This window comes from Anticarsia gemmatalis, chromosome 20 (genome assembly GCF_050436995.1).
Source record: "Anticarsia gemmatalis isolate Benzon Research Colony breed Stoneville strain chromosome 20, ilAntGemm2 primary, whole genome shotgun sequence".
Classification (NCBI taxonomy): Eukaryota; Metazoa; Arthropoda; class Insecta; order Lepidoptera; family Erebidae; genus Anticarsia; species Anticarsia gemmatalis.
In genome coordinates this window covers 2,254,717-2,276,643 of record NC_134764.1, presented here as the reverse complement: position 1 = coordinate 2,276,643, position 21,927 = coordinate 2,254,717, and the positions used below count along the sequence as shown (strand labels likewise).

Sequence of the window (21,927 nt, the reverse complement as noted above, 5' to 3'; positions counted from 1 at the left end):
ATGATTGACGATTGTTTCACGGATTAGCTTTGTCCCGTTGGCTGTGATTATCACACTTAGATTAGTGTTATGAATTAGGTTCATACCCACTAAAATGTCTGTTGACATTTCGTAGTCGGGCAATAAGTAAAACTCAAGCTCAACACTGATGGTATCCACGACACATACGGTCGTGAGCTTAGTTAACGATAATGCGGGGAATTGCCCAATCCCTTTCAAATAATTGACTACTGGTCTCTTCTGACCAGGTAAGGCCATAGCAATTGATTCTCTGATAATTGAGCACTCTGCCCCGCTATCGAATATGGCTTGCAAAGTCTTTTCACCTATTTTGATGGAGATAGGAGCCAGCTTACCACTCGCTACGTAATTAACATTTGAAGTCAACAAACGTTCGCGTTTGAAGCAATTTTCATAAGTGTGACCTGGTCTCTTGCAATAGGTACAAGTGGTTGTTTCATTTCGTTTTTCATTTGTCGTGTTTGTGGTTGTTATTTTTGAATCTTTATTGCTAGTTTCCGGTTTAGACTCCGAAGGTTTGAACCTGCAGTCATTAGTGGAGTGGTTCGTCTTTTTACATATTCGGCAGTTTGCAGTTGATGCTGTATTGTCCGAATAACGTGGACGTTTGTTATGTGGTGTGGAACTGGAGCTTGGATAACTCCGCTTCTTCCGTATCGATGTTGCAACTGAGATGAGCTCAGGGACAGTGGTTGCCCTGGCATTCATTAATTCGATACGCAAGCGCTCATCATTAATGCATCCAATCACAGCTTCCACAGCATGTTCGTCTCCCAGTTTGTCTTTGGTGACTCTTCGCCACAAGATCCAGGCACGTGATAAGAACTCCGCGATGTCTTTTGTTGTATCGTAAACATGTTCCCTGAACATGATTATATCCCGGGAGTATCTATTTTCGGGTTCAAAAGTGGTGATGAGATTTTTCCGCAACTCTTCCCACGTTGTGGTTGTCACCATCCAATCATCAATCCACATCTTAGCACGCCCCTTCAACAAGCTGCAGACCTTCATGCGTACATCGAAATCATCAAGCTTATACGCTTCAATAGCTTGATCTATATGTTGACACCATTCTCGTACACCGATGTGAGTGTCTGGATCGAATGATGGTAAGTAAACATCCTTGATCCTTATTTTTGCTTCAGTAGGTGGAGCACATAAGCGCTCCGACATTTTCTGCATAGTCTCCATCATTTGCATCAGGAATTGTGGTGGTATCCCTCCAAACTGCATTCCAGGGTAGGTATACGCTTGTGGTCCTGATCGCAGTGAAGCTTCCAATGGTGCATTGGTAGCCAAAACAGGTTCTTGTTGCTGGCTGTTGGTTCGTTCCAGTTGATCAGGTGGAAGAGCTGATGATGAAGCAGCTGGGGTAAGAGCTTCTTGCAATCCCACTTCTGATGACGGAGGAGGGACCTCCGTAGTGTTTTTAAAAAGTGTGACGTCAGCATTGCTGACGTCACAATTGTGGTTCTCATGATGATCACTCATTTTGGGTCTTCTAAGAAAAACTTCACTTGTACTTATAAACTTCGTTTATTCAACGGGCAGCGTAACGACGTCCCAGAGAGGTCCGTACTGTACGGCGATCGGCGTGCAACTGAGCCGATTGCCTACAGAGCGGCCGTATTTATAGTTCTCGGCGCACGAGCACGTGTTTATAAGTTTTAGGTTAAGTATTGAAATTACAATAATAACGTTAATTTTACATCGTATTAAACTCAAAATAATCAACTGATGATTTATAAACTAATATTTTGGACAACCAAATTATTAAACAAACTTATTCTACTTTCTCTGGACAGCTAATGTGGTTGCGCCGATATATACATAGTGTGTTCAAAAAGTATCGCGAATTTTGTGTTTTTTCAAAAATTCTTTATTTATTCGTAAATATCTATTTTGCCCCCTTCAAAGTAATCCCCCTGGGATATTATACACTAGTGCCAACGTTTTTTCCAATCTTCGAAGCACTTCAAAATATCATTTTTTTGTATCTTGTTCTGCTCCTTCTTCGATGTCGTCTTTATCTCTTTAATCGTGGCGTAGCGTCATCCTTTCATGGGCCTCTTCAGTTTCGAGAATAAGAATAAGTCACAAGAGGCCAGATCTGGGGAAAACAGTGACTGCAGTATCATCTGTGTGTTGTTTTTGGCCAAGAAGTCGCGATCGAAATTGAGCAATTTTGGTACGAATTTTACGGCGACATGTCTCATGCCCAAGTTATCGATTAAAATCGAAAGGCACGAGATTATCGATATGCCTAGGTCCTCGGCAATTTCTCTAACGGTGACTAGACGCTTGGCCAGCACCATTTTCTTCACATTATAAAGCTTTTCGTCTGTTAGTGAAGTGCTCGGGCGTGCGGCACGCTCTTCAACGTTCCCATCTTCTCGGCCTTCTGAAAACATTTTGTACCACCAAAAACCGTTGCTTTTGTCGAAAGTAGCTTCTCCGTATGCCACAGTCAACATTTAGAATGCATCCGCGCTCTTAATTTCGTCTTTCACTCAAAATTTTTAACAAGTTCATTGCAAAATTTTTTTGAATAGATGGAAATCGAAGACGAACTAAAACACGTGCAAGCAAAACAGCTGCCAAGAATTAACTGAACATCTCAAATGGCCGAACTTTACAGCATAAGTGAGAGACATATAAACCAACATAACGCCGCAAAAAAAAAAACAAATTCAAATATACGTAACCCGCGAAAATTCAAAATTCGCGATACTTTTTGAACACACCTCGTATGTATAGTTAAATAAATACTCGTAACCGGCTGTCCGGTGGTGACAAAGTGTCCGGATGTGAATGAATCAAACAAAATTTGAAAGTATCGTAGCAAGATTAGTGGCATACTTTGGTGTCTACATACCCCCATGGGAGAAAGGCGTAATTTTATGAACGTATAAATCTTTCTTTCACCATCGTCGGCACCTCGACAGTGACGTTTTAATTACACCGATGACACGCAAATATTCGAACACATACTTATTTTTATGCCACCCTGGTAGCCAGTAGCGGACCCTTTTCAAGGCTCGGCCGCGGTCATGCAGGTGCGGCTATATTGGACGAACACCTGTGCCGTTATGTAGCCCTAGTACTCAGTTGATTTATTTGCTGTATAGGTGATATTTTTTTTCGGATATTATATATTTCAAATATTTCACGAATGATGAATGGGATGACCGGATGCGTAGATATTTTTCAATTCCTAAATTGGCCATAGTTAAACGGAAACGATCCAACCCACACAGACGTAGTTTCGAGATATTTAACTTTTAAGTTCAGATCACTTTAACTTTGGGACTAACTCAGGACTATAACTTCATGGTGGGTTTGAATTTTACTTGGATTGTTTTCAAAATCAAAATCAAAATCAAATCATTTATTCATTTAGGTCAAATATTGACACTTATGATAGTCGTTACAATTACTGAATCTACCACTAGCTCGGAAAGGGGGTGGAGCCTTATGAGAAGAGCTAGCAAGAAACTCACGGCCACTCTTTTCAATCGCCAAAAGTTTTACAATGTGGTTGATACAATAATTGATCATGCGAGGAGCTGCCAACAATCAGCGATATAGACTAAACGTCAAATAAGGAAAATGAATATAGCTAGGTTATTTATTAGTCTCTGATCGTACCGTATGTTGGGAGCACCTACTAGCATGTGATAATAAGAATATGGGCAGCAAGTGAGCACATTGGTTGTGAACAATATAAAAGAAAAAAAAAAAGAAGTGACAGTTTTATGATTAACATCAAATTGTACGTAACATCACCTAATTGCATCATTAATTGCCCATATTTTACAATATTTAGACCTACTGCTACTGAGTTTATACAATTTATAGCAAAGTTCCCTAATTTCATAGAATCCTAATCAAGCGAGCGACTAATCCCAAGAGCTATTGTCGTTTAGATACTCATCAATTCTGTAATAAGCTTTCCTAACGAGATGTTCCTTAACAGCAACTTTGAATTTTGGCAGGGGTAAATCCATGATGTGCTTGGGAAGCTTGTTGAAGAAACGAATACCGAGACCTACAAACGAATTGTGCACCTTGTGTAAACGATGATGGGGACCTACCAATTTGTGTCTGTTTCTAGTGTTATAATTGTGTCTATCGCTATTTGTTGCGAAAGTCCCTAAATTTTGTTTTATATACAACAAGTTTGCAAGCACATACTGTGATGACACCGTCAGTATCCCTATCTGCCCAAAAAGTTTTCGTGATATTAAAATTTTAACTTCAAGGAGTGTTTTGGTATACATAACTCATTTTACCCATAGTGTGGGTTGGATCCTTTCCGTTTAACTATGGCCAATTGTAAATGCAATAATAAAATAAGATAGGTAAAAGAAAACAACATTTCCGATTAGGTTTGTAAAGCTTTTTACACGTTGTTAAATAATTTAATAACACTGGTATTTACAATTTGAAGAAATATGCCACGTACCGTCGTTGGTATATCTACCGTAAAATTAATTTAGGTAAAATCGTAAATAATTAGTTAATATATCATAATATTGTTTATTAAATCTGAAGCAGAAAAGCTAATCATTGGATTCCTTTAAAAATTACATACTAATTATTTTGTACTTAAATATTTATAGGCTTCACATAATTTCATGATGATAATATACAAAAGATTCATTATAAGATGTTTAAATATCCGTAATCAATATTATAATTAATGTATAAGTAATTAAAACTATTTACAAAGAGAACATTTTTCTAATTATATTGACCTTCACAATTATAATTAGAGTATTTTAGTACACTTTATACTAATTAACACCTACGAGCTACTCGAATTAATAATCTTTTTGATATCCTTGATGCCAAACAACATCAGGTCAGGAGACAAAATTTTTATACAAGACAACAAAAGATTCCTTAAAAACATTAAATTTGTTGTACCTACTATATGTACAATGTATCAGGCACTACACTTTGTCTTAAATTAAGATAGCAAGCAGACAAGTAATTATTAAATTAAAATTTAAATTTCAATCGATAACTTAATGTTTCTGCTAACAATTTTACGCTACACCTAAAAATACCTTACAAAAACTGACATATATATCAAACACGACATGTCAGTTTTAAAGGTACATAGGATCTAACAAACTTTATAACCATTTAATTTCCTAGACACCCCGATACGCACGTAGCAGGGTAAAAATAACCGTCGGTAAGGGCGCGCACGGCAGCTCACCGCCGGCTCTCACGCATGAGCGCTGATCAAACGCGATTACCTGCCCGAGCGAGAGAAGACACCTCACCGAGCACACACCGCCATCGCCTTTTAATGTGCACACGCCTTTAGTGAATATTTTTTTAATTTCGAACTAGAATTTCGCTAGTTTCTTTTTAATTTTTTTACCGTAATTAGCTGTTTGGTGTTTTAGAGTTTGTTGGTTCGAATATTATCGGGTTTTTGTGAAAAGTTTTTCTGGATTATCAAAACCGAATATCGTACCTAACTAAAGGTAAAGTTTTTAGTAAAATAAACTTAAAACCTACAACAAGCCAAAAAGCTAAACAAAATGTTGAAAACACTCCCAAATATTCACTAAATCCTTTATGTACTTGGGTTTTAATACATTTCAAACCCAAACTAAACTGTAGTTGATTACATACATACAAACAAACATAAACATGTAATCTATTCGTATTTTCTGAACCCGTAAAGGCTTTAATACCAGCGAGGTCTCAATGCTCACTAAATAGAATTCAATTCCACATATCCGTACGTTCTAAATTAATTGGAAAGGAAACCAATGCGGCATCATTTCGTATGTTATTACTGAGTTCAATGCTTGCATGAGCATTTCATTCATACGTTTGCTTGAAAGACTGTTTATGTGGTTGCGATTCGATTAACAGAGAAGATAACTGCTCAGTTTTTTTGTTTTACTGCGGCTGAAAAGTGCATATTGACTTACGGCCGTTTTCAATTGTCTATCTATCCATTGTTAACTTACTTAAGCATTATCAGTTAGCGATAGATCATTCTGACGCTATAGTCTAAGATCTATATGTAATCTTTAAACACTGAAAAGGTTTTAAGTCTCTAAACAGACTTTTTCTTCATATAGAGTTTTAAGTTTAACTTTTAAGTTTAATGTTTTTTAAGTAGACCTAACGACGGTTATAATAATATTACTTTCGGGAACATGTAACCGTACACTGTTCAGATATACTGTAGGTAGGAGAGTTTGTTAGTCAGTACGTTTAGATTCTTATCAAATAACTAACCAATAAATAATCAAACACAAAAACCGAATCCCCAAATATGTACCAAATAATATTATAATCCTTGATCAACGTTACGGATAGCATAATTTAAATGTTTATCACAGGTAGGAAGCACGTCATGTAACAGAGCGATAGTCGTGCTAAATTACCAGGGCAACATGGAAGCGGGCTGGTATTCATTTGCATTGCTAACGTATAAATTTCATGAACGGTCGGACACTCTCTCGCGTTGCTGAGCTCCTATTACGTTTGGGCAATTGTCATCACAATGTACAATTTTGTTTGTGTACCAACCAAATGAAATCAACTTTGGAAAGGATTTGTTTATGCAAAAAATTATTTGAATTCAGCTGTTGTTCATTATTTTTCTCATAATTACGGTTTTATGTAACGTGACATTTTGCATAATTGACCAAAGCAGGATTTTTCTAATTCCCTATTTTATATTGAAAGACACACGAAGTATTTCGACAGCAGTCTATAATTTATTAGTAAACGTAAGCATGTATGTAACTAACAGAAGCGCAAAGAAAACTAATTACACATTAAAACCATAATGGTTAAAACGTTAACAGACTTATATCTTATAAGTCTTGCAAAGATTATAGTAAAATAACCACATCAATATAATTGTCAACGCAAAATTATCAAATGCCATCAAAAACATTCTGTAAAAACCTCAAGTCTCGCCGTAAAAAGTTGTGAGATCTATATAATACCAAGTCGTTTAATCTATTTAGTCTCTACTTAAAGGAACTTCTGTCTTAAGTTATTACGTATGTTATTATCATGCCAATTTTAAAAAAAGTACCTCTAAAACAAATAGACCGACCTGGCCATCGCATGATTTGATTATTAGTATGTACCACACTACACAGCACGACAAGAAGTTAATGGTCCCGAAATGTTTATGGCGAGTTTGTGTTTTTTTGCGATGACCAAGTCGATCTATTTGTTTTAAAGGTATTTTTTTTAAAATTGGCATGATAATAACATACGTAATAACTTAAGACAGAAGTTCCTTTAAGTAGAGACTAAATAGATTAAACGACTTGGTATTATATAGATCTCACAACTTTTTACGGCGAGACTTGAGGTTTTTACAGAATGTTTTTGATGGCATCTCACTTCTTTTTGTAGAGCGAACATAAGTCCAATTTGTATGGAAAGACGTTTTTTTTTTCATAATTCAACATATTTTCCTATGGGAATGTTGTTCAATTTCATGGGCTAAACACCCTTACCCACCCTATACCCCCTCCCGTTATGCCTCATAAAGTAGGTACCTATTTACACCTATTTATTTTATCTTCTACAGTATTAATAATTCATTAACTGCAAATGTAACCTTGTAATCTTATACATTTATATGGGATTACAAAGTTATAGTTGCAGTTGGTGTATTTAGAAAACTGGACCGAAATTAGAAAATATTAAATTTTTCCCATGATTAAGACACTAAACCCTATTTGTATTCAAAATTTTAAGCTTCTAAGTCTGCTAGAAGTACCTTAGACTTTTGATGATCGGTGAGTCAGTGAGTCAGTGAGTCAGTGAATCAGTGAGTGACAAAATTCAAAACTTTAACAAGTTGTAATTTTTAAACCACTAGTTCAAATTGACTGAAATTTTAAATATACCGTGTTTATACAATGACTGATTAGTTGCTGAGAATCCAGGCTTCTTGTTTTATCCACAACGAAATTATAGGGGTGTCAAAAATAGCCCGAATTGCTTCGAGAAAAGGATGTTACGGCCGTGCCGCTTTTTTTTGCTCGACTTGCGGGGGCACTTCCGTGCCCCCAGATTCCCACATCGATCTAATAACAGCTTAATATGATTATCAAATTTAATTTCTTTAACAATTTAATTTATTGGTGAAAATAAAACAAGCAATAACGCTAATGGCTTCAGTGAATCGTTTCTCATTTATTATAGGTTAGAGTTCATCCACTAATAGATTCCCAATACACAGACCAATTTGGCTATGTCCACCTATATAATGAATTTATAATCATTTGTTTACTTATTATTTCGGTATTACTTCTATACACGTAAAATACCATTATTAAGGTTATTTTTATCACTAAATTGTAAGCATTACATGCATATATACATACATAATACCACGCGTTTTTCCCTATGGGTAGGCAGAGACTAAACAACGCCACTTGGTTCGATCCTTGTAAACTTCCCTTGCCGCACACATCCATACATCTTGTCATACAGGACCGCCGGTTACGAGTACTAGGCAACTTACCTTTTTTAAAGACCTCGCCGGTGGCATCTATGTATGTATGTCTTAATAAACATATTTATTAAAAAAGAAAAGTCCGCTCACCACGCTTGTTGCAATAAACTCAAAACCCACTAAACAGATTTTTATCAGTTTTTCTTCTGAATGATTCTTGGGGAAGGTTTTAGTGTATAATTTGTTAAGGTTCACTCTAGGCAAGTTAAAGTCTAGGCGGACCGTTTGTATTGCATAATTTCATAATAATTTCATTTGTAAAATGTATATAATCACAGTGCTCAAGATGGATGCCTTGCTACATCACACACAGTCGTGCACACGATTCCAACATAGCACATTATAAAATATTTCTGTCGTACATCTTGCTTCCAACTGAGATGGTATGAAGGCGCCTTATATGCATGATAGTTTTCATGACAAATTTAAATCTGTGTTATGAAGGGACAAAGGTTTTTGAGTAAATTATAACAAAGTGCTTATTAATATTATTATTAAATACAATCATAAGAAACAGCAGTGATAGCCGAGAATGGGTATGCTTTTTCCACGCTTCTGGTCGGCAACGCATCAATTACTTTTCGAAGTTATGTATTTATTTGAAATAATTATCATTTAATCCACGGTTAAGAAAAAGATCGTGATGAAACTTTGCATACCTGAGAGTTCTTTAATACAGATCTCAAAAAATGCAAAGTCGCCAAAGACCCCAACCCGTGCTTGGCCAAAGGTGATGGACTCAAGGACCTGACCTCTCCCTCCCCAGAACCGAGCCCGGCAGTGGGACAAGAATGGGCTAAGTTTATTGTTTTCAAGAAAGTACTCTGTGATTTGGCAATTCATTTAAACATAACACGCAACTATAAACACAAGAGTCTAAATTAATCACACAGCATAGACTAGCAGACTGCACATTATAATTAGTGTTTAGAACAACAATAGCAAAGGAAAGCGCGCACTCAACCACACAACCACGTATCAAGGAGGTTACATACGACAGACACCTTTATTATGTTAATAAGCACTACAAGTGCTGTCTTGAGTGCTTACTTATGTTTGAGTACGCTGTACGTTATCATGAAGTTTATGTGTATGTGTTTTAGATGTATTTTTTTATTATTCAACCCTTAACAACCTTTTGAGGTGGATTCATATTGTTTCGCTTTTCAAAGTATTTATTAATAACACTTACTTTAACTGAAAACTGGAAGAAAGTCTAAGATTAAGTCCGCTTGTTTAAAAATTGTTAGCTCAAATAAATAGAATTGGTTGAAATACCACACTAGGTAATGTATAACCACTATTGACCACGTTAATCCCCATACATATTCATAATAACACGTTTTTTTCCATAAGGGTAGGCACTTAGGCAGAGATCGAAGAACGCCATTTGTCACGTACACCTTAACGTATAATAATAATATCTATCAAAGTTCAAAAAGGCAATTCTTCAAATCAAGACTTTAAAACTTCCGCCTATTCCAAACAAAAACGTAGAAACCTTTGAAAAAGGACATTTCTCTTGTGTATATCACCGATTGTCGTTTTACACGCGGCGTGCCATTTTACGCGCGTCTATACAAAATGGTTTAAACTTTATAGGTATCCGCAAATTGGACGCGTCCCTAGGGTTCGACCCTCCCTGGATGGGTTATGGGTTCAAACGTTGTATTTATGGATTATTTTTAAGAATATACAACTTTTGGTAAAGTTGCCAAGATTTAAATGTTGGGGTTGAATGATTTATGAAAAGGGTTGAAAGTATTTAGTTGTTATTAATGCGCTGTTGTTCATACTTAATCGTAATGTAACTATTTTGGTTTCGGGTATGTTGATATGTGTTCGTAGAGTGGGGAGAAAACAATATTCTGTGCTGGAAGCCATGAAAAGCTAGGCAGCGATGTGTATCTACAGTTAGGTGATCTTTCCCACCGTACCATCAGTCGCAACGTTTAGTTTACTTCTTCTTATTCTTCTTATCTTATCGTATGGTTAGTGGTCAACCTAGTGTCAAAGTTTTTCAAGCCGCCCGAAGGCCTTTGACGTGGCTTAACGACTGTTACGCTATTGACAACAACTGGGACCGACTTTTTACGTGCCCTCCGAAGCACGGAGACGCCCAGTTCAAATACCACTATGGGGTCACCTATCTATGGAAGGTTTGCTTAACCCACAGATTGTTTCCCGACCGGTGAGCGCAACTGGCTATGGGCGTTTAGTTTACTTATTAATTTCTATTACATTCGAGAATCAAATACCTACATTGAAACATTATGGGCGATTTTATCTTTTTAATAACAAAATATATCATAAAAAACGGCTTCAACTGTCACTATTGACATTTGAGTCGTCGGGTACTGGATACTACAGATAAAATATACCATTCAGTTTCCACCCCTCCGGAACTTCTCTCTCACCTTTATGGTCCGTCTGCTATCTATGATTGAATATAATATTTATTTATTAATATATTTCGCGTTAAACATACAAACATTCCAATAAATAAATCAAATAAATCAGGAACACAGGTCACGTCCGTAAATATGTTTTATTGCGAAAGGCCCGCGATTTACTGATTTACGGGCCGATGTTCATTTGAAATGAATAAAAAATGGACAAAATAAATAGAGTGCTTTGGGAAAAATATGGTTTTATGCCGTAGTAGGCTATAGAAATATTTATTAAGTGTTCAGTTAGTGAATCAATGACCAGTTACGAAATAAATCGCTTCCTTTAAAATAAAAACGATTATAATTCCTACTTTTAATTCGATTAACGATTTAATTGTCTTATATACAGGAATATCAACTTCCATTCTGCTATTAGCAATCAATATACTGTTTAGAATAGTCTCAAAGACAATACCTACTTTAAAAAGACATACATAAAAAGAAAATGGTTTTTCGACTCACAGAGAAAATTATACAAAAATAAGTTATAGTAGCATAAATGTCAAGCTTTGCAATAATATAACAAAAGGAACAATCTACAATAACTGGACAACGGCAGAATATAAACAACATACTTAACCCAATAATATAACATATAACATTTTAAACAGATAAAAAGACCATTTACCCACAACCTATAATAACTCGGTAAAAAATACGTGTGAGAAATCAGAAATCATGAGTGAAATATAAAAACGTTATCGTTTTTACGGCCAGTGAGTCGGAAATCACACGATGTCGATGTTGCCAGACGTGATAAATTCACATATTTACCGCCAATAAATCTGCTGATTTTAACTTTTTTATCGAAAGTTCGTAAGAAGTTTGGTTAGTGCGGACTTATTTTTTTGGTCAAGCCTGCTGGCGTAGAAGTTTTAATATTACATTAATGTTCTGTTGAGATAATCAAAATTACTGATATATACATCATTTAATATGCTGTATTTGCACGTTACTTATCTGCCTATATTTTAAATATTCTAATATGTTAATTTAATAATAACTGTCCTATAACAAAACCGTTCTTTTAGTACTAGTTAACAAAATATTAATCCTTATTTAACCACATGTTCAAAAGATCCTAAGTTAGTTCTGTGTGCATATTCTAATTTTATCAACCTATTCCTATTACCTCTAACACTAACCAAATATTTTAAATATAACGAGGTAAGAAAAACAAACAAACAGCGTCCATTGTATAATAAATATAATACCCGTATATTATGACAGTTCGTAATTACGCCCGTTGTTACCCTCATGCAAACAACTTGGCCGCTGTAATTACCGCTTATGCAATCAAAACCTTTCTCTTGTGTTTAGAATGAGCCTTTTTTTATTCTATTTATCTTCTACTTTGGGACCAAAAAAACATTTTGTAAATTACACAAAGGTAATGTTTACTGTACATTGTCAACGAAACGTAGGTACGGTATAATGGAAATGCTAGGCTTTTGTCTATTATATGAACTAGGTTACGCAAAAGTAGGAAACAAAAGCTTTAGAATTTTTAAAGGATAATAGGTACAGTCTTACCGAAGGAAGTCGTGTTGTAACCCAGGTTGTGAAGATCCGATAGGCAGTCTCGCCATCTAAATTTCTGGTATCCAGTTGCATCCCGTGAACAGGAAGCCGACTCCAACATAGTTGGAAGAAAGGCTAGGATGAATTAGAGTGCATTTACATTCAAATACAGTCCTGTGACCAAACTAACAGAAATAACAAGAGCAGTTGAAAAAGAAAACTCAAAAATCTAATTTCAAAATACAGTTCTGGCAGTTTCTCTCCAAGCGAAGTATATCCGAACTATTTTAAAAATCGAGCAAGTCAATCGCCCATCAAACCTTTTGAGTTCCGAACATTCCGCTTTTTGTCTTTTATCGACCCATTCACGTTCTATTTTCGAAAACTGACGGCGAACTAGCACTTTGCAGCGAAAAATGTTTCCACGAAATGATCTCCATAAAAATATGTGCTCCTGGTACATTCAACTCGCATTATTCGAAGATAAATAAAGTTGTAGCTTTTCCATCTGAGCGCTCATTAATCACACAGAGTGCCTCTCTCAGTACTCTTATAAGACAAATGCGTACATTTTTCTCAAGTGGACAAGTAGTTGGCTTTGTATTGTTTCCTTCACTACAACCGCAATTAATTGTCTTAATGCCATGTTGCCTTAGTACAACGACGCTGCTAGACTTACTTATTCATTATCCAGACAAGAGACTTTTATTAAATAGAATATTTTGTTATTACAGCTAATCATCTTTTCCCGTCGTAGTATTGTAAAATATTATTGAAGGGTTAAATTCAGAATTCTAGTTTTTAGAATTTTTGTTACTATAAATTACAGATAGTGTAAATGTGTAAATTAATTTTGAGCGTTTTGATTATAATACCGGGAAGCGGCTTTCAGGTTTTAAATAGTAGTTCTTTCCTGTAAAAATGCAACTGTAATAATAATACTGCCTACTTTCTATTCCGAGCTACGCAAGCAAAGCCGGATGGATCCACTAGTACATTAAAAGTCCGGTAGCAGATATCTCGGCGTTTCCTTACAGAAATGAAATCGCCTCTATTGTCGGTTACGCACCCTTTCAGAGCAACGACGTAAAAAAATGGTAATAACTTGAATAAGCTACATTATGCTATGAAAATTCTTTGTTGATTTCAAAAAGGGTTGTCAATGATGGAGAAAAACGTCATAACGAATTATGAAACCATGTAAATTGAGGCTTTTCCGTGTTGCTGTATACGAAAATGACAAAATTTTGCCGTATTTCAGAGCAGAATTTAATGTTAATAATAATAATAAACATCATTGGCCATCTCACACACGGTCATTTGATTCCAAACTAAACAGAGCTTGTATTGTGGTAACCAAATAAATGTACTTACATACTTCTAAATTCATACTTACATAGATAAAATAACAAGCAGGCTCAGATCAATTAATACTCATGATAATATAGGTACAAACTTTGCCCTAAGTCTTCTGTTCTTAAATATGAAGGTCTCCTATTTAAATAATTTCCAAAAAAATGTTTGAAGGTAAAATAAATGTTTTAAGTCGATTAATAAATAAACCATTTTATCTAGACATCAAACAGAAATAAATTCATTATAACTTGACAAAGCCTAAAAGCCTTTTCTTATGTATTCTATTTTTTGTTTATTTAATAACGTTCAGGTACAACAGATAAATGCCAACTGTTTATTTACCTACAAATACAGATAAAACTAATTATTCTACAAAAGACACGAACATGCTATGCTGAAAATCCCACCAAAATCGGTTCATTCAAACACGAGATAATCGCACACAAACATACATACATACTCACTCGTACAGGTCAAACTGAGAACCTCCTTTTTTATGAAGTCGGTTGAAATCAGGCGTATTGTTAATTAACCTTGTTTACGTGTATCTCGAAAATAATAGTACTAAAGCCAAACTAACTCTACTAATTGAATAAACGTAGATTACAAACCGAGATTGGTATCGATCGGCAAACATTTGTGAATTGCAACCGAATATTGTATGCGAATGCGAACTAAACGCGCTACTCGTTCGCCAAACTTTGCCTATGTATGAAACAAACCAAGTTATGAATGATACAGGTGCTCTTGCATATTCATAACATTACTGCAATTCCACTGAACTGCTGATTGCAAGGCTGCACTTTGAAGCTTTTATACACTTCCTAATACTTCCTGGTACCCTGGTAGCAACAGATTAATGCATCTATGCATTGGTTTTGATTTCCCCGAAATTTAATTTACTCTCAGGGTCTTTTCTCAATATGAAAGGGTATATGGATACTCTCTCTATTTATTAGATTATTTATTTATATTTATTTAAAAAAAAATAGGCATACAGATTTTAAATACAAGCGATATTGTCGCTATATAAAAGTTTTTGTTTTAAGCAAATGACTTCATAAGGGAAAGTCCATAATGCGCTGGTGGTTAGTATTACATTATTACATTTACAAGAATACTCTTATTTTCTCTATTTCGTCTGGAATCGAAGATTTGTGAAATATTATTATCAATCCACCAAAAAAAGTAACACCAATTTAATGAAGTGCGCGTAGGGTGCGTGGGCGTTACTTCCAAAGTACGTCATTAGACGTCGTTCGTCTTTAGGCATGTAATAGACCTTTCAGGCCCCATGAAACTGATGTAGGGGAGAGTTCGTTTATGATGTCACTCCGTCAATAGTCCCCCGTCTAACAAATGTAAGAAGATAAAGGCATAGAGTACTAGGCGAACATAAATTGATAGTAGGTAGAGATGCGCTCTTTGTAATTTCAAAAATGTCAGTGACCTATCTGCGGCCGCAAATAGAAAACTTTTACTGCTAGATTTTTATAATGGGATTTCGTTGCCTTTTATGTTTAGGAAACTTCTATAAAAATGTGTAGTTTTTTAGTTATAGAAAGATGCGTAATTTTTTGAATCATTTTAGTTTGTTTTTCAACAACAAATTTATCAAAAACTAAACCAGAATAGAGGAGAACTTCTGTTTCCTTTATGCAGAACTATTGTCCATAAATTTACGTAGGCGGTTGTATGCATCTGTAACATTTTGCCGCCATAACGAGATGAGCTACTATTGTACCATAACTCGATGCATACTCGCCTCAAAATTGAGCTTCAAACGTTATATTTATTATGAACTCAAATCATAGCCTTTACTAATTGAATATTAATATTATGAAAAAAATACTGATGTCAGTGGCCGCATAGTGGTTATTGAGTAAAACGTCTCTTTATTTTGACCAACTGTATAGCAGTCGTTAAACCATCCTAAAGCATACGGCTTCAACAACATAAGGTTTACCACTAACCATACGAGAAGGAAACGTATCTAAAACATAGCATCATATAGGATATTACTGAATATATTCGGTATATATTTTGTATATGTATGTAGGTAGTAAAGTGGTTCTATTGATAGCCGGTCACCTCAGTAATTTGCACGTGAGCGCACACAGGTCCGACCGGGGTGACCGGCGGCCGAGGTGCCCGGACTGCCTACTGGACGAAATTGTGTAATATACGCTCAATTGCACTGATATCCATACCAATATTGTAAATGTAAATCTAGACGCCTTGTAGGCAATTGCGTTATATTGTTGTATTCCAGGTTTAGTGGTAGTATTAGGCACAGTTTTTTCTGGTGCAGAACATTTTAAACGACCTAATCATTTCGATTGTATTTTTCATTAGTTTTTCAGTTAACGAAAATTGACACGGAGCTTTAAGTACTTATTATTGTCATAACGGGCAAAAAACGCTTCTAAGCATAAAAAATAATACTCATAGTCCTACGAATTGCGCTTAAAATTTATATCAAGCCTCATATTGGCGGTTAAAATACGCTTGAGACAAACACGCTCTCCAGCGTATAGTTCGAGCTACGTATTATTCTCAAAAGCCTAAAACCAAGAGTAACCCAGTAGTTAGTACATAATAATCCCGCGCAACAATTGAGCTCGCACATGTAAAGTTTAATTTAGTAATGTGTTGAAACGACACGTCATTATTTCACAAACAATTGCCTTGCCGAGTACAAACGCTTTCAGAATTTAGACTAACTACGGCATGCTACATTATTCCTTATTCTAACGTTGTGTTGCTAAATTTGCGTTATTTCAACGGTTAAACAACATTTCGTGGGTGCTTTGTGACTGTATTTTGTGGAAAATGTTTTACTTTTTCACAAATATACGTTAATATGAGAAGAATAAAAGACAAACACTGACAGACAGCTGCAGTTATTTCTGCGTTTTTCTGGTTGCCTGGTACGTGTTCACGTCTAAACTGATGCATTTGGCTGGTGATTCCGAAGATGGATTACTTTTCAAATCACTTTGAATTAAAATCCAAATCATATCAAATTATTTGATTTATTTTTAAAAATAACGTTGGCTCGCCGCATGTGTGTGCCTGTGTGTTCGCCATAAACTCAAAATCTACTGAACTTATATTCATGTGGTTTATACCAATAGGTAGAGAAATTTCCGAAGAAGATTTTAGGTAAAATACTTTTTGCCCAGATTTAATATAGAGTAGGCTACTAATAAATATATAAAAACATAAAATGCGATAAAATTAAAAGAGAGCTCCTTACAAATGATTATTCCCTAGTACTTACCGATATTTTTAGACACTCAATGATTGAAAGCGAAGCTCAAACGCGTGGACGTATCGATTGAAATCGTTGATAACTTTGTGAAATAGGTCGTAGGCACTAGTAGTAATAGGTTTTGGAAAGGTCTCTCGAGATCAAAAGTAAGAGGAAATAAGGTAGCTTAAATCCTATTTCAGCGTTTCAATTATTTCACCTGAAATTTCGTAATCGACAATACTGAACTGGAGATGCAATAAAAACTATGTTTGCGTGCATAATACAAAATTGCTAACTTAATGCGATGAGAATTTTGAGGTTTAGATACTATATTTGCTGCCCTACGCTTTGATCGAATCGCATCGACTGTGGTTTGTATGTATGTATGCTCGTTTATCGTGTATTTTCTCCTGAATTGCGGAACCTGTTTCTGAAATTGTTTTTGTGAATTAATTAATTAAAATTTGGCCTTGAGTATTGCTTTTTTGTCATGCAATTCTTCCTACTTCAAAACATGATTTCTTTATATATAAGCTAAAAAAGCAAGATTTTTAAATATTCTAGTTTGTCTACAAAACTAAGCTATAATACTTATATATTATTTTTACAAGAACCGTTTCCTTTGTAAGCCTGGCTTAATTTCGAGACAATATAATAGTGGTAGTCTATTGTCTGGAGACAATAACCTATTCTATATCGAACAATAAGGATTGCAGTACCGTCTTTAATTGCAAGAACATTTTAATTAACTCCTTTACAAAAGGAAGAGTTGTGTCGACTAGTGACATGTAAACATTCAGTATTTTAGAGAGAGATGCACTTATATCTTGAAAAGAGAGGTATATATTCATCTTCTTCTAACGATATTATTTTGTACGAAATCGAAGTTCAATCGCGGCGTTGTATTAAGTGGTCTTTGGCCTCTACATACCCTACTGGAAAATGACGTGATTTTATGTATGTCTGTAATTATTACACTTAAAGCTTCCTTATGCAATCTAAATAAGACGCATCAAAAGGTCAGTAGTTATTGAGATGCTAACATACAGACAACCAAACGCGGCAGTTTTTGGACTTTCGATGAATAATAAATAATTAAATGATTTTTCCACATTAACATAAGCTCGCCCAATTTAATTATTCAATTTCGTACATGCGTACCAGGACCATAACTGTGAACAGTATCACAAAAGCGACTTCCATCCGTCATTCCAACGAGAAAGCTCCGAGTTCCCCCAACAACTGGTACGTGAACTGAATCTATGTCGAGTGGCCATCCACTCCCGAGCCCTCAGCCGCTCTCGGCAACGATACTATTCGAATGGCCGACCAAAGAGCGTACAGCTTTGTTCCAACCTTTTTTCACAACGAACTGTTTCATTTCTATATTCTTTGAATTTAGAACGCGTGGAAGACTGACCCTTGTGTTTTAATACTTTCGTTTGTTTTATGATAGCCTGGTAATTATAGTGCTTTGTTTTCGTTCGAAAATAATTGTGGGTTTTTAAAAACGTAGACTTTATCCGAATTTATGTTAAATGGTTTTATTTTTACACGATTTTAAACACTACTAAACTAAAAAAGATTTCCATGGTAAAAAGTATCATAATATATGTTAATGTAAGTTATAAACCATCTGTGTATGAAATTCCAGTTATATCCGTTTTGTAGTTTTCCATGAAAGAGTTACCATACATATATTATACATATCCTCACAAACTTTAGCATAATATTGGTAGGATACACAAATATACGAAAAGAAATGACCTTTCAATTCCCAGAACTATTGTAAATAAATACGACTTGTTTACACTACTTAAATATATAATATTAAAACACCATAATAATAGGCAATCTTCACGTGTTATTAAGTTTTATAGGGACCGCCCATGTCGGACAGTTATGTCATTATATGATACGTCTGTTTTTATGGGAAACTATGCCTTTTGACCACATCATATGAACAAGCTGGAAATATAAAGAAACTGGCTGACACGGCAAACCTTTTTTACCACATAAATTAAAAAAAAATGTTATGGTTCGGCAGCCCTTATCACTTAACGGTTATGAATAGATATTAGCCAATTCTCAGGCTTACTGAATATGGATATAAAATTTGGTAAAAATCGGTTAAGCCGTTTAGAAGATACCTAACATTGTGACTCGAGAATTTTATAAGCTCATGATTTGCGAATCATGATCGTTTATCTATAAATCATTTCTATATTTTATATTAATGGCAGTCGTTACAGACTTTGCCTATCTCCGTCTTTATATTAAATGCTAAACCTAAATATTAGGCTTTTCTTTTTTAGGAAAAGTGGACATTAAGTTACAACAGCACTTTATTCATCACAGACTTAGAGATGTCAATACGAAGCATATTTTATTTCACAAACGACTTACGACACAAACCCTTTTTTACCGCACAAGGAAAGCAGATCTTTCAAAATATTGTAAACAAACCTCGTCCCATTAGCATTATGAATAAATAATTTGAAATAAAGTATACAGTTGCACTCAGTCCATCTGGGCAGTTCGTTCGCCGGACATTGGTCTCAACGGGCCCCCTGTACGCCGCTCGGACTAACACTGCAACAGGAAATTGCACTTTTGCAATAACTCGAACGCTACAGACTTATAGACCTTATGGACAATACTATTGTAGCTTTTATGCGCTTTGTGGGACTATAAAATGTGAATGATGTATTTTGAGATGGTCGATATTGTAGGAAAGAATCCTAATACATTTACATTTTAATAAATAAGTTTTTGTATATGTTTATTAGAGAAATATAAGTAAGCTTGTGATTTGAAATTGTAGTAACAAACTATTATTAACGAAGGTTTCCAAAAATGTATACATAGATTATATAAACTAATGGCACAAATTTATAAAAGTAGAACCACAGAGCAAAGTACCTACTATGTAAAATTTAAAGAAAAATAAACAAACATATAGACATTGTGCGAAAGTGTTATGCCTTCAGTGACCGAAATTAGGTACTTTTTACTAAACCTACAAAACGGGTTTGACAAATATTTTGCACTCATAACAATTTACGGCCTTGAATGTATACCAAATCAAAATATATATTAATATCGTGATTTTTTCTTTACAAAATCGCGAACAGAGCTCTAGAACTCAAAACACATAAATACAGTCACAATACTCAGATTGCCAGCGTTAAAAGTACCGTGCTTAATGTGACCACTGAAAGGGATATAGTGCTTTTCCGCCATAGAATCAACAATGGGGAACAAATGCTTATGGTAAAGTGTATATAGTTTCAAATAGACATGGGAATGACTATGGTGTGTTAAATGATGCTAAGGTAATGAGTGTATATTTGTGAAGTGCATCTTGTAAATTACAAACCATGCTTTCGTATTTGTTTTGTTACAACGCGACGTCTGCTGTATGTTTTTATAGTGAACATACACTATGTTAAGATTTTTAACTTGACAGTGAAAAAATAAACATCTTAGGACATTCTTTATGAAGGAACTGTATTTAAAGAATTTAACGCATCCATAAAGTTATGTGTGGAAAATCTGTCAAAAGTCACAATGTTACAATTTTCGAAATATTTCCTCGTATGAGATGAAAAATAGCCTTAGACCACGGCCTAAACAATTTACCCGTAACTGTTACGAAATAATCACAAAGAATGTACTTTTATCTATACATACGGGAACGTACATGCAAACACAGCAGCTTTTAATAAACAATATCAATCCACCATCTTTAAATTACCCATCAAACTAAAACAGAAAGTTCCACTACCACACGTTAGTAAACATCGGATACTCGACTAATTAACCAACTATTCGATTCGACTCGACTTGGACAACATAGTTCAAATTTCGGTCGAGGATACTAATTTCTGAAATTAGTTTAACGTGATTGGGAGTGTCTTTACTTAGGTGTTAGTTACACATCTCTGGCTTTAAGTGAATTAGTATGTTCTTGACAGTATTTGAGGAAGGTTTAGGACTTATGAGTCTAACAAGCTAGGCTATTAGTGGTATGGTTTCGATCGGAGTATTAATTTGGAGGTATCAAAGTTACTCGATTCGCATCATTACTTGGATGATTGACTGAAGGTCATTTTCAATGTCCTGTCAAAGATTACAGATAGATTTTTACCTTTGATTATAACGTCAAAAGTCGACCATCGACTGTCGACAACTAGTTAGCTATAAAAAAAATGTATGAAAATTTATACAGCGTCTTTAGCGGGCGCAATAAGAACACTTTTTGCGGTACATTTTAAATGTCAAATTCTCTCTACTTGATAGTACTCACAGTAGATAATCGAGCTACTGTATACATAACTTGGTTATCGAAAACCAAATAACGATAAAAGTAGGAAATATGTAGCGGCTCGCTACATACAGCGACATCTACTGGGACCAGCGCGGAACCAACCACCACGTGCAGTGTGACTGACGTCACAAGTCCTAGATCGCGCTATCGAAGTTTGCACTGCAACTGACTATATATACAAGTTCCCGACTAGAACAGTCGGGCAGCCTAGGCCCACCAGGCACGATCACCTCGCCTGGTCGAAGGATCCTCCCTTTGTGTTGGAGGAACACGATCACCTCGTTCCTCCACAGTGGTGACCCCGACGTGATTGGAAGCAGCCTTCACGAAGAGCAGACCAGCAGCAGCAAACCTTCGCACCCTCATCACTCCTCACTCCTACAGCAGCAGTCGTACAACTCCAGCCAGCATCTTCGGCCACACCAGGGCACTCCACGAACATGTCGCTCACGCACATGACTGGCATACCCTA

At 35.5% G+C, this 21,927-nt stretch overlaps 2 protein-coding genes across 2 annotated transcripts in view; one reads left to right on the top strand and one right to left on the bottom strand.

Annotated features, from left to right (window-relative positions):
* The window catches only part of LOC142981499 (uncharacterized protein CG3556), a 115,596-nt gene that overhangs the window by 54,744 nt on the left and 38,925 nt on the right, over nucleotides 1-21,927 (top strand). The gene's annotated exons all lie outside the window — the stretch shown is intronic.
* Nucleotides 2,073-2,495, bottom strand: LOC142981863 (protein GVQW3-like). Its single transcript, XM_076128000.1, has one exon. The coding sequence runs from the start codon at nucleotides 2,493-2,495 to the stop codon at nucleotides 2,073-2,075; it is 423 nt and encodes a 140-aa protein (XP_075984115.1).